The sequence below is a fragment of the Ahaetulla prasina genome, chromosome 5 (assembly GCF_028640845.1).
Source record: "Ahaetulla prasina isolate Xishuangbanna chromosome 5, ASM2864084v1, whole genome shotgun sequence".
In the NCBI taxonomy this organism is placed as follows: domain Eukaryota; kingdom Metazoa; phylum Chordata; class Lepidosauria; order Squamata; family Colubridae; genus Ahaetulla; species Ahaetulla prasina.
The window spans coordinates 28,150,375-28,164,266 of NC_080543.1; the positions used below are offsets into that span (position 1 = coordinate 28,150,375).

The 13,892-nt window shown below is 38.1% G+C and overlaps 1 protein-coding gene across 4 annotated transcripts in view; it reads left to right on the forward strand.

Moving 5' to 3' along the window:
- PAN3 (poly(A) specific ribonuclease subunit PAN3) overlaps nt 1-13,892 on the forward strand; it is a 74,477-nt gene that overhangs the window by 10,767 nt on the left and 49,818 nt on the right. For all 4 annotated transcript variants that reach the window (XM_058186377.1, XM_058186376.1, XM_058186378.1 and 1 more), the window contains exons 2-3: nt 7,449-7,570; nt 12,562-12,628. In XM_058186377.1, the coding sequence (XP_058042360.1) occupies nt 7,449-7,570; nt 12,562-12,628 (189 nt within the window). The remainder of the gene's footprint in view (nt 1-7,448; nt 7,571-12,561; nt 12,629-13,892) is intronic.

Below are 13,892 nucleotides of genomic sequence, written 5' to 3' on the forward strand. Positions count from 1 at the left end.
AGCAAGCAAGGGAAGATTTAGAATCTATTTACAAAAATTACTTAGATACTTGCACTGAGACTCAGAGACGAGGTATATCTCTAAACACAAATAATCAGCATATAAGAGATATAGCTATAAGCTTACCAAAGAAATTGATTCTTAGCCAGTAATGCAAACAGGCTGAGAAAAAAAAATTCAAGAGTTTCATTAAGACCGCATCTTAATGAAGAAAGGTGATTTGAAGTGTTCCTATCTGAGGTGTGTGTGTGTGTGTGTATGTATTTATGGAATTTATATTGCCTCCTATTTCACATGGCAATTCAAGGCGACTTACAGAATATAAAACCCCATATAAAAACAATACAAATACTAAAAGAAGAGTCATATAATAAATTAATACACTAAATTACCCCTACCCTGGCGACAGCACCTCACACGAGCCATTTAATGGGCTCCATCACACTCTGGGTTTCCCAGGCAGGATGTATTCTGTATTCTAACCTCTAATTCTCAGCATTAAAACTTAAAGGTCTGTGAATCTTGATTTACTAGTTGTGTTCTACAGTTAAGGAATTTGACAACATTTAATTTTGTAGAACTATCTACCATAAGAGTGATCACAGAAAAGGAAGTGCAGGACCTATTTCACAGACAAAAGCCAGGAAAAGCTCCAGGCCCAGACAAGATAACTCCTTCTTGCTTAAAAGTCTGTGCTGACCAATTGGCCCCCATCTTCACCCATATTTTCAATAAATCACTAGAGATGTGCTATGTTCCTTCTTGCTTCAAATGCTCTACCATCATCCCAGTGCCGAAGAAGCCCACCATCAAGGAACTGAATGACTACAGACCAGTTGCTCTAACATCTGTAGTCATGAAAACCTTTGAAAGGCTAGTGCTTTCCTACCTGAAATCCATCACGGATCCGCTGTTAGACCCCTTGCAATTTGCATACCGAGCAAATAGATCAACAGATGATGCTGTTAATATGGCTCTGCACTACATCCTACAACATCTTGAGTCTCCAAAGACCTATGCAAGGGTCCTTTTTGTAGACTTTAGTTCAGCATTCAATACCATCATTCCAGACATTCTTCTAACTAAGCTAAACCAGCTACAGGTACGGAACAGACTTGTAAGTGGATCACAAGCTTCCTAACAAACAGGAAGCAGCAGGTGAAGCTAAGCAAGATCACATCAAATACCTGTACAATTAGCACAGGGGCCCCCAAGGCTGTGTGCTCTCCACTTCTCTTCTCTCTGTATACCAATGACTGCATCTCCAATGATCCATTTGTTAAGCTACTGAAGTTCGCAGATGACACAACAGTGATTGGTCTCATTCGAGACAATGACGAATCCGCATATAGACGAGAGGTCGAACGACTAGCCTTGTGGTGCAACCAAAACAATCTGGAACTGAACACACAAAACCGTAGAAATGGTGGTAGACTTTAGGAAAAACCCTTCCATACTTCCACCTCTCACAATACTTGACAACACAGTATCAACAGTAGAAACCTTCAAATTTCTGGGTTCTATCATATCGCACGATCTCAAATGGACAGCTAACATCAAAAACATCATTAAAAAAGGACAACAAAGAATGTTCTTTCTGCGCCAACTCAGTAAGCTCAAACTGCTCAAGGAGCTGCTGATCCAATTCTACAGAGGAATTATTGAGTCTGTCATTTGCACCTCTATAACTGTCTGGTTCGGTTCTGCAACCCAACAAGAAAAACACAGACTTCAGAGGATAATTAGAACTGCAGAAAAATAATTGCTACCAACTTGCCTTCCATTGAGGACCTGTATACTGCACGAATCAAGAAGAGGGCCGTGAAAATATTTGCAGATCCCTCGCATCCTGGACATAAACTGTTTCAACTCCTACCCTCAAAACGACGCTATAGAGCACTGCACACCAGAACAACTAGACACAAGAACAGTTTTTTCCCGAAGGCCATCACTCTGCTAAACAAATAATTCCCTCAACACTGTCAGACTATTTACTGAATCTGCACTACTATTAATCGTTTCATAGTTCCCATCACCAATCTCTTTCCACTTATGACTGTATGACTATAACTTGTTGCTGGCAATCCTTATGATTTATATTGCTATATTGATCATCAATTGTGTTGTAAATGTTGTACCTTGATGAACGTATCTTTTCTTTTATGTACACTGAGAGCATATGCACCAAGACAAATTCCTTGTGTGTCCAATCACACTTGGCCAATAAAAAATTCTATTCTATTCTATTCTATTCTAGTATGAGTGCAGATGGATCTTTAAGACCAAATGCAGTACATATGGGGAAGTTCTGTTCTTCAGAGTAGTAGTCAAGGGATATTCTCAGAAATATGGAGAGGACTACCATGAGATTATGAAAATACTTTAATTAGGACTTTTTTAGGCATAGTGCCAGAGGGATAGAAATTGACCATCTGGATGTAAAGAGTGTTTTCTGTATTTGTCAAATTAGAAGAATAAATTTACATAGAATAGGCCTTAGGATTCATTCAACCTGGCAAGTAGAGGCTTGTGTACAAATTACAGAAAAATCATTATGAATTAAAACTGACTGCAAAGACTTTCAGAGAGAATTCAAATCAAATGTTGCTTAAAAGGGAATTTAAGTAGTGCAAAGCTGACCCTTGCCTCTGACCAAGATTTAAAAATAAATGGACTTTATCTTGCCATATGTTGAACAATTTAATAATTTGTTATGCAGACTGACAACATTGTAAGGGGACTGTGAAACACCTAAAAAGGGAATTGTAGTGAAGGATATTGGCAACATCCCTTATTATCTTAAAGCACAGATTGAAAAAGATGAGGAAAGATGTAATCTGCTTAAACTAGAAACATGATTATAGGGCCTTAGAATGCCTAAGACTGACTGAGGTAAATTTACTTATCTATAGAAGCTAATTTTCTAAAGGAAAGATAGAACAGTGAACAAGTTGACAAAGTGGTTAGTAAGATGCTGTATATGTCAATAACTAGACCAGAAACTTCTACAACAGTACAAATTCTTTACAGAAAATTCATTACGCCAACCTAAAGTGACTGGACTGTAGTCAAGAGGCTGGGAAAATGCCTCAAGGGTCCCACTGACTTCAGATAAGACTGACAGCAAGCAGTAGCCCTGAATTAACTGGATATATGGATGCAGATTGGGCTGAAGTTAGAGCTAACAGCAAGTTTGTAAACAATTCCTGATCCTCTGGAGGGGTGAAGAAATCAGTTGCGCTGAGAGAAGACAAGCTGCTGCAGTGTTGACCTCCACCAGGGCCATGCACATTTCAGCTAGTGAAGCTAGTTGCAAAGCCATGTGGGTTTCCAAATTTCTAAACAACTTCGGAATTTACTGACGCCAGGGTAATGACTAAAGGCAGCAAAAATTGTATGGAATTCAGTTATCACAGGAAAGAAAGATTAAGTCAGCAGTAAATGACATTGATATCCAATGGCTGTGGAGGATTTATGGTCTTATTTATTTTAGAAAATTTGGTTGTTCATCTTGCATATGAACAGCAAAATCAATATAATAAAACCTCTATAAATCAAGCAGAAACCAGAATTAAAGTAATCATATTGCTATGGTCAAGACACGGTGTAACAGACCCAACCACACAAACGACACCTATATTGATCTTATATAAAATCCCAATATAGCAGTTGAGAGAAAAGCCAGGTCTCCACAGCCTTCTGAAAGGACAGGAAGGTCAGGGTTCTCTCAGTCTTGAGGAAGGGGGTGGTATTCCTTACGGCAAATGTGCTAAGAGAAGGATCCCTCCTTGATTCTGTAACGTGAGATTGTTCAATGCAGGGATCTGGATTACATTTGAAACAGCAAATACCATCCTGTAAATCACCTGGCACTGTGCCATGCAAGGCTTTGAAGAATGATAACCATACTTTGAATTGAGCATACTGTCTCTCAGCTGATCTGTTTAACAAATCTGTGTTTAAAAAATGAAAGATACTTCCTGGCTGATCCTCTTTTCTGCTTTTTCTTCAAGTTATTCAGTAGTTTAAACAGAAGTGAGGCATATAAATGGACTTTTATTGAAATACAGTGAATGTCATCTGCATTCACTGATACCTGAACTAAGCTCATAGTCAAACTATGACCATTTCCTTTTTTTTTTAAATTCGAATTTATATCCTGCCCTTCTCCGAAGACTCAGGGCGGCTTACACTGTGTTAAGCAATAGTCTTCATCCATTTGTATATTATATACAAAGTCAACTTTTATTGTCCCCAACAATCTGGTTCCTCATTTTACCTACCTTATAAAGGATGGAAGGCTGAGTCAACCTTGGGCCTGGTGGGACTTGAACTTGCAGTAATTGCAAGCAGCTGTGTTAATAACAGACTGCTTAGTCTGTTGAGCCACCAATTTTCCTCCCAAATTGGATACTCTGCTACTTAGCTATTTAATATTCTTTCAGAAGCCTCCTTACATTCAAGAGCATACTCTGTTATAAGGATTTCTGCTGAATTAAGATTTTCAAGCCGGGAGAGTATTAAAAGAATAACTGCAAAGTACTCAAATTAGCTATGTTTAGTTCTAGTAAATGCAAATTAAACCAGAGTTAGTTTTTATACTGATCCCCATCCAGCAATTTTTGGAATACAGTCTCAGTTTCTGGGATATTTGTGTCAAGGGTGTTAAAGATTGTAATCTAAGGTGTAACCATAATTTATATATAATACAAAATTAAGTTGTATAAGTTTGCTTTTAAAACTTAAAATATGTATTCTTTTCTTTTCTTTTTTTAAATTCTGCTTGAAAGGAGAAATGCCTTTGAATCAATGTAACTTGAGCCTCTAAAATGCTGAAAACTAAACACAACTAAACACAACTTTCATCAGATAGAATGAATTTGCCCTTTATAGTTTGGAAAATAAATATACCATTAATGGGCCTTCTTGAATTACCTGCAATACTTTCCTCTAGCTCAGGGATGTCAAACTCACGTTATCATGGCGGCATCACGTGACATATCGGGACTAATTTCCCCCTCACTAAACCGGGCATGGGCGTTGTCAGTGCGGCCTGCGGGCTGTGAGTTTGATAGCCCCTGCTCTAGCTGATGATAATTATTCTTCACTCTACATATGAAACTGAAACTAGATTTTGGATTTATATTATCATTTCATTGTTGGACATACGCTCTAGAGTTGGACACAACTGAACAGGGAAACCTTTGCCTTATTATATTGTCCCCACCCACCAGCCCATTATCACCTGGATTTGAAGATCCTGTTTCTACTTGAATATAACTCTTAATTAGTGAGGATGGCAGCATCTGGTTAATCTTGTCTGGTCTTGAAACAGTTTTGTAGACTCAACTCAAATGAGAAACCAGCAGGAAATCACAGGGCTGTAGACTAGGCTGCTGCGTTAAAAAAGAAATCCTGGAAGAAATAGTTACCTAAGAATTTTCTTGTTGCCAAGAAAATATGGCTATGTAGTTAACAGTAGTTGAGTTTGATTTGAAGGAGACTTTATTGGTCTCCCCTCTTTATTTTAAGCAAATCCAACTGAGCAAAGCAGCACCAAATAGAAATAAAACCTCCTGACTCTTCTTCCAATGCCAATTTTACCCTATTTTTCAGGGTTTTTTTTAAATCAGAAGGGCTGAGTCAGAGGTCTAATCAGGAACTCTACTCTTAAAATTCTCATTACTGCTGGGACACAGAGCTAATAACAGTTGCAAGGTCTGCACTATTAGTCTGGATCCCATTCTCTTGCTGTCATTAGTAGACAGCATTTGCCTTCAGACCTATACATAATTGAGTCACCATCTAATCAAACATTAAGGACTACAATATAGTAGTCCTTAATGTTTGAACAAGACATGCTGTGGGCAGTTCATCAGTGGACATAGAGGTGGCCTCTGCAGGTTACTGCATCCACTATAATATACAATAAGTCTTATTTCTTCCCTTACTCTCCATTTGTCAGAGAAGCACTACAGCTGTGATGGTGAACCTGTGGCACTCAGAGCTCTCTCTGTGGGCATGCAAGCCATCGCCCAGCTCAGTTCCACCCTGCATGCATATACGCCTTCCACCAGCCAGCTGATTTTCAGGTCTCTGCCATGCATGTGTGGGGGGCCGGGTTCATGTGGGAGATGTGCGTGCCTGCCCGGGGAATGGGGGGTGTCACATGCACATGTGCAGGGGTTTGGAGCGCCCCTCATGGCTCTTTTGGGCCTAGCAGACCTACCTGTAGCCTCCTGGGACCAAAAATGGGCACGGGGGTGGTGGTCACGCGCACATTGGATTATGGGTGTAGGCATGTGTGCATGCTGTCGCACGTGCATGTGTGCTTTCAGCACGCAGTGACAAAAAGGTTAGCCATCACTGCACTACAGTGTCTTTTTTTAACAGAGTTAGCCAGTAGTTTTGAAAGCATGAGTATTCAGGAAATACTTACTGCCTTCATGTTACCAACTACATTTTATTTTTACTTAACTACTTCTCAGTAATGATAATAATTCTCAACTTACAACAGTTTGTTTAGTGACCGTTCAACGTTACAGTGATAATGACAAAATTGGCATTTGGCCATTTTTCAGACTTATGACCATTGCAGCATCTCCATGGTTACATGACAACTGATTCATATGATGGTTGCAGTGTCCCAAGGTCATGTGATCACCTTTGTGACCTTCTGACAAGCAAAATCAATGAGGAGGCCAAATTCACTTAACCATGTTACTAACGTGACAACTGCAGTGATTCACTTAACAACTGTGGCAAGAAAAATTGTAAAGTAGAACAAAACTCACTTAACAACTGTCTTGCTTAACAACAGAAATTTTGAGCTCAATTGTGGTTGTGAGTCAAGGACTACCTGTAATAGGAAGAAATGCTTGTCTTCAATAGATTATGAAATGTGCATTTCAACTGGCAATCATGAAAGCATTTAAGAATCTGTTTAATATGTTACATCATTGAGGAGTTTCTTTTCACTTCTTTTGACTTCTAATTTTAGACTGTTCTTTGTGCTCCCCTCTTGAATTAAATAGACCCCATCTACTTAAGCTCAATTGATAATTAAACAAAGACTTGTAATGTGGATGTTGGAGCAAATTGCTTTTGCTTGTTAAAGAACTACTGATTCTTTACTTTACTATTAGAGAGGAAGTGTGAGAGTGATGCTAATGTTCAGTTAGCTTACATTTTTGTTTAAACTTTGTTGTTTATACTTAGTTTACTGATATTACCAGTTATATTCCATTTCCATTTTCTGGTTCTCTCCACTGTCTATAAATCAGAGTCCTGTTACTGTGATGAAAAGATATACTTTGTTGGTATGTGGTCTTTTTAATTTCTTCCTCTGTATTTAGATAGATATTGGAATGTAAATTTGTATGTTGTTGGAAGAAAAGATCTGCAAAACTGATAGCCTTTAAAACACTTTTTTCTCCTTTTATCTCTAGTTCCGGGTATAGATGGGAGTGCCCTGGCTGAAGCTAGTCTTACAGACTCCTATTTCAGCACCAGTTTTGTTGGAGTCAATGGGTTTGGAAGTCCTGCAGAATCAAAGTATCCTATGATGCAGGTAATGAGTCATTTGATAGAGTGTCTATCTATGGTCTGTTGTTGATTGAAATTATTTCTGAAGTTTTTTCTATGGAAGCAGTAAATGAATTCTAACATAGGTGGGAAACCTCATGTCAGTGATACAAATAGAACTCTTTTGAAGAAAAAGTATATTTTATTACCACTTTTAGGGCAATGTAGGAAAGATGTGGCTTGTTTGAATTTAGTTGGTATACCTGTAATGACCAAAAGAATATTATAACTATTGTAATCTAGAATCCTATTGGCAGTGTGCTTTTTTGGAAATTATATAACATCTTCAGTTAGCACAAAGTTTGGCTGTTAGAATTTTCATTTGCGTAAGTTGGTGATATTCCTGGAAGAAAATCTTTTTCTTTAGCAACCTAACTGTCTATTGAGATGTCCGTTGACATTTTTGGAAATGTCCTTTTCTGAGTACTATTATATAAAAGTTACTTATTTAATAGAATATCGCAATCCCACATAACTCTAGGCAGTTTACTACTACGAACTAAAATATACAAAAACCATAAAAGGTATAACAGACCAAAACAACAAAGTAATCATAGTAAATTGTAAGCACTTGCCAAGAAAAGTGTCCTTGTAGTGATAAACTCAGCCTGGAATGTGTTCTTGGACCAAGCCAAGCCATTTAAAAATATTTGCATTGTTTCTAGTTTTAGAATTTTCTATTGTTGGTTCTTCTTTGTTTTTATTACTCATTTCATCACATTGTATTTCATTTCAACATCACATTTCATCACATTGTATTATTACCCATTTTATCACATTGTAGGCCAGAGAATGAGTGTGAAGGGTGCGTGCAATTGTAAAGAGGCCAGGGAAAGAAGATGCAGGGTGTATGGTTGCACGTCTGATTGTAGGGAGGTCATGGAAAGAGGGTAGAATATTTATGTGCAAGGGCAAGGGCACGAAAGCCAGGGGAAGGGGGCAAATGTGTGAGAAAATGGGGGAAGAAGGCAGTGGTGGTGCATGGAAACAAAATAGGCAGTTAGAAGGAAACTTATCCATGTGACTTGCAACCTTCTTTGCCTGCTTCCCATTGACTTTGCTTGGGGGAAGCTGGCAGGATAGGGTGCAAATGGCGATCATGCTGCAACTGATTGTAAGTGTGGGATGATTGCTAGGCACTTGAAATTTGTTCACATGACCATGTAGGTACTGGTACAGTCATAACTTCGAAGACCAGTCTTTGAAAACCAAAACTCCCTTTGTTTAGCATCATCATAACATTGAAAGATATCTGAACAAATTGTCATAACTCGAGAACTACCTATAACATTCATTTGAATATTATTTTCTGTTAGAAGAATGACATCTCTCTATATCAGGGGTGTCAAAGTCAAGATTCGGCCCGCAAGGTACTTAGATCTGGCCCGCGAGGCCACCCTGAAACAGAGAAAGATCAGCCTGTGGTACTTCTGCCAGTGAAAACAGGCTCCTGAGCTCCGTTGTCACTGGCAGAGGGTTGCAGGACGCCATGGCAGCTGAAAACGGAGCTCAGGAGCCTGTTTTCACTGGCAGAGCACTTGGGCCACCACAGGTGCTCTCAACAAGAGTGACGTCAAGCTGGCCACGTCCCCTGGCCACACACCCCGGCCTCTCGAGGTCAAACAACCCTAATGTGGGCCTCAATGAAATTAAGTTTGGCACCCCTCCTCTAAATCAATAGAATCCTTGTTGAGATTGCTGACTGGATTCTTTTATTGATTTTCTCAGCATTTTAAAGCATATATGAGTAAAAGGAGATAAAAACTGCTTTTTCTTACAAAGAAAAGAGCTAAAATATTACACAGCATAGCAATCCAAAATGCATACAGACATGCAGAAAATGTATAGATCTAAGAAAGTTGGAAAATGTGTTGAATGAATAATCATAATTATAGCAAGTGGCAAACTATTTAGAAAGTAAGCTAACAGGGAGCAAGATGCTTTAATATCATTATGGTTCTTCTATTTTATTGGAAAGACAAGTGTAATAAGCACTGCCAATGTTTTGTTAATGCTAGTGTGAAATTGAAATATTCCATTATGAACATAGCAATGGAATGCTAGCAAAATTGTATTGCTCATATATTTATTGAACACATATATTTACTATTCATATTGTTTCTGGTGTCTAGATTTATTTTTCTCTTGATGAATAAATAATATTTTTATTTATTCATCAAATTTGGATATTGCTCACCTCACTGTCTGAATGACTCTGGGTGGTTTTCAGATTAAAAAAAAATCCATAAAAACACAATGGATACGAAGTTCAGTAAAATTGGCACCAAGTAAAAACGTAGATAAAATAAATTAAAAACTACCGTAAATGGTAGCAGGATTGCTTTCAGGGCGTTTGCGTGCTCTTCTTCAAGCCCCACATAAATTGGCAGACCCAGGTCTTCATATTCTAGCCAGGAGAGTAGGGTCCTGCCTCACCTCTCGGGGATACATTTCATAGGGTGGGGTAAGCGGCAGAGAAGACTCTTTTCTCTCTCTCTCTCTCAAGAATTCTGCCAGTTCTTTAATCAACCAGGTCCTTAACATATGTTCCCTGTCTAATTGGATGGGATGAGATGGGATGGGTTGAAGTGACAGGGGAGTAAGATAGTTCCTCAGGTAACCTGGCCCCATGCCATTTAGGCCTTTAATGCTAGTAACTAACACCTTGAACTGGACCTGGAAGCAAACTGGACACCTAGTGCAGCTGAAACAGCAAAGATGTTACATGCATCATCCTTAGTTCTCCCAAAACCGCAGCCACATTCTGCACCGGTTGTAGTTTTTGGATACTCTTCAAAAGTAGTCCATGTGGAGATCATTGCAGTAAGTCAGTACAGGAGATGATCACAACATGAGTGACCTGAGAGAATGGCTTTCCGATATAAGAAGATGTGTAACTGGCACATGACGAGAGTTGGACAAAGGCCCTCCTAGTCATGACTGCTACCAGCTGCTCAAACAGGAGTTGTGAGTGTATGAGGTCTCCCAGATTGTGCATCGGGTCTGCCTGGGGCATTGTGACCCCATCCATGACCAAAGATGACAAACCCCGAGATCCAGCCTCCAGGCATCACGAAAGAACTTCCACATTATTCCTTAATTCTTATCACTTAAAGTCATGAGCTTGACTTGTCATTCCCTTATGATAAGAAATTATAATATTTGGAATCTTAATCTTAGGTGAAGTTAAGTTAGGAAACTATAACACAGTTTCATATACCTGTGCACAGTATGAAAAAGAGGGCATGGATTCCCACTATTCATAGATTCTATTTCAATAACATTGAATTATAGATGACTTAAACTGCAAAATTTTCTAACATAAAGTTTTGATTAGCAATTTGGACTGTATTAAAAGATTAGATGACACAAAGCTATCTCCTGATAGAATTGTCTGAGTCAAATGCTCTGTGGGTTTGGGGCATTGTTTGATTGGGAAACTTCCAGGAAGAATCATGACTATTGGCTAGATTGAGAAGTAAAAAAACCAACAACACCAAACAAACTCTGGCAAAGTACTCCTGTTCTACTTTTATGTAAATATGAACATATCTGTGGAGTCATCGTAAGCAAAACTTGATTTGAAAGAAGTTTTATATCTAAATTGTGTTTGTAATACTGTCCTAAAAGTGAATATGTTCCAATATGTATAATTGCCACATTTTTTCCAGTAAAGAACCTTTAGATTTTTTAATAATATTGTTACTGAAATTCAAGTATATATATAATCTTTTTAGCTGGCTAAAATCTCTGAATACTCTGGTTTGAATGTTAGAAATTTTAATTAGCTACTAAATTCTTCTTAACTTCTAGGGGCTTTCAATCTTTGGGATGCCACAATCCCCTGATATAACTAATTTGTGTGGATTCCCCATGAATAGTAGTATTAATGACAGTGAAAGTGGCTGAAGGAATATTTTTTTTCCTCCAGCAGCTTCCCAAAGTGGCCACTTTGGTACTAGATATTCTTTCTAGCTCTGTGAAGTTATCCCTACTTGGGTGCACCCCTCTCCTCTCTTTTCGCATTGCTTCCTGCAAGCAACAAGCTTCTCTTTAGAGCTGTGAAGGTACTATTTTTATACTCTTGGCTTTCAGTCCACCCAGAAATTTACAGTTTCTAAAAAAAAAATGCACCCAAAGTTTGCGGTCCACAGTTGAAGAAGCTAAATTGAACTTTTTTTTTAAAAAAATGTAATCACTTATTGGATGTATTGTTAAAAACCTCTTTGGTAATAGGAGGCATCAGCAAGAATCACTCATGTCTTTATGACTTCACAGTTCAACTAGTTTAATTTACTTTCTCTTGAGGAGCTCCTGAACATGATTCAGGACTTCAGTTGATGCAAAATGATCAGGGGTAAAATAGGTCAAGACTTCTGTTGTGGGAGCTACATTGATTGTCAAATTGTTCCTGGGTACATTTGAATGCTTAAGGCTTCAAGACCATATAATCTTAGCTAAAATTTGCACGTTAGAGGTTATAGCAGAGAAGGTAGATGATCAGTCAGGCAAAGGCTCTGTTATGGATTTCCTTTTTGGAATAGTTTACCTCCAATAACTTTTTCCCAGAGGATGTTCAGGAAAGATGTTGAAGTGCAGAGCCTTCAGAGACTCTGAAGATGTAAAGTGAATTAATGATGTGTCTCTTGGGATTAAAACCACAACAAAGTAGGTTTAAATTAGGCAGGGGGTACTTTCTGACTGTACAAGCTGTCAGAAAGTAAAAAAGCTGCTGCATGAAATCGTGAGTTCTTCACAAGAGGTTTTCAATCAGAGGCTGGATGATTAACTGTCAGAAATACTGCAAAGAACCCTACATTGAACAGATTTTGGACTAGATGACTTCTAAGATCCCTTCTGACTCTGTGATTCTATGAGTGTTAATCCACGTTAATCCGTTTTGAGTTATAGACATCTGGGGGCAAATAGTCTTAATACCTTAATTCACTATACAATTCTATTTTTCATTTTCTGCAGAGGATGACAAATAGCAGCAGTTCACCTAGCCTTCTTAATGACAGTGCCAAGCCATATGCAGGCCATGGTAAGAAAGCTTTAAAATTATGTTAAAGCTGTTTTATAGAAAAAATACATATGGTTTAGAACCTCAGTATTTAAATAATATATGCATTTCAAACCGTTTATTACAAACTGTTTTAGTATTAATTTGAACTAGTGTTTTGAGTTTTGTTCTTTTACATTGCTGATCTGCAATTTATATCAGCAGATTAAGTATTTTAAGATTTTGGGATGAAAGATGAAATATTTTAGATGAAAACAGGAACTGGATTCATTACCACTTTTATTACCCGAGAATATGGGTTTGGTTAGCTATATCTACATTTTTTTAATTGTGAAGGTATAAAAATGTTGTATAAGGCTCAACACTAAAGAGGAAAGTCTTTAGGTGAGGTGTGAAATGTAAAATTTCTTACTACCTGTTCTGTGGTCATGGCTTGGTGGAGGGGCGGGCGGGTAATGTGACTGGGGTGTGTGTGGCCAACTTTTTTTTTTACTTTTAAAAATATTTTTTCTACAACCTCTTCAGCTGAAGAGGTTGTAAAAAAATGCTTTTAAAAGCCTGTGATGATCAGGCAACTCAGCTGGGATCTCCAGAGAAAAAAATGCTTTGAAAGGGTTCTAATGATTCCAGCTGAGTTGCCTGATCGCCAGAACCCTTTAAAAGCTTTTTTTTACAGCCTCTTTGGCCGAAGAGCTTGTAGAAAAAATGCTTTGAAAAAGTTCTGACGATCCCAGCTGAGCCGCAGGATCATCAGAGACTTTTTTTTTTACATTTAAAAGCATTTTTTTGGCTGAAAAAAAATGCTTTTAAAAGTAAAAAAAACCTTTGATGATCACGCAGCTCAGCTGGGCATGCGGGGGAGGGGGGCAGGGATTTTTGCTACCAGTTCTCCGAACCACCCGCTGCCATTGCTACCGGATTGGGCGATCCAATCCGAACTGGGAGCATTTCACCTCTACTTTAGGTATGAATAAACTTTTTTTTGCAAAATTTTACTTTTGAAATAAATTCATTTTGTACATCTCATGAAAGATAAGAGCCAGTTTCGTCTAGTGGTTTAAGGTACCAGCTAGAATGTTCCTCCCTAGCCATGAAAGCCAACCCAACTCACCTCACAGTTGTTGTTGTTGTTGTGGGGTAAATAGGAAGAAAAAGATGTGCTGGCTATGTTTGTTGCCTTGAGTTATTAGTAAAATAAAGGTGGAATGTAAATAAATAAAATCTCCTTTATATATATATATATATATATATATATATATATATATATATATATATATATATAATT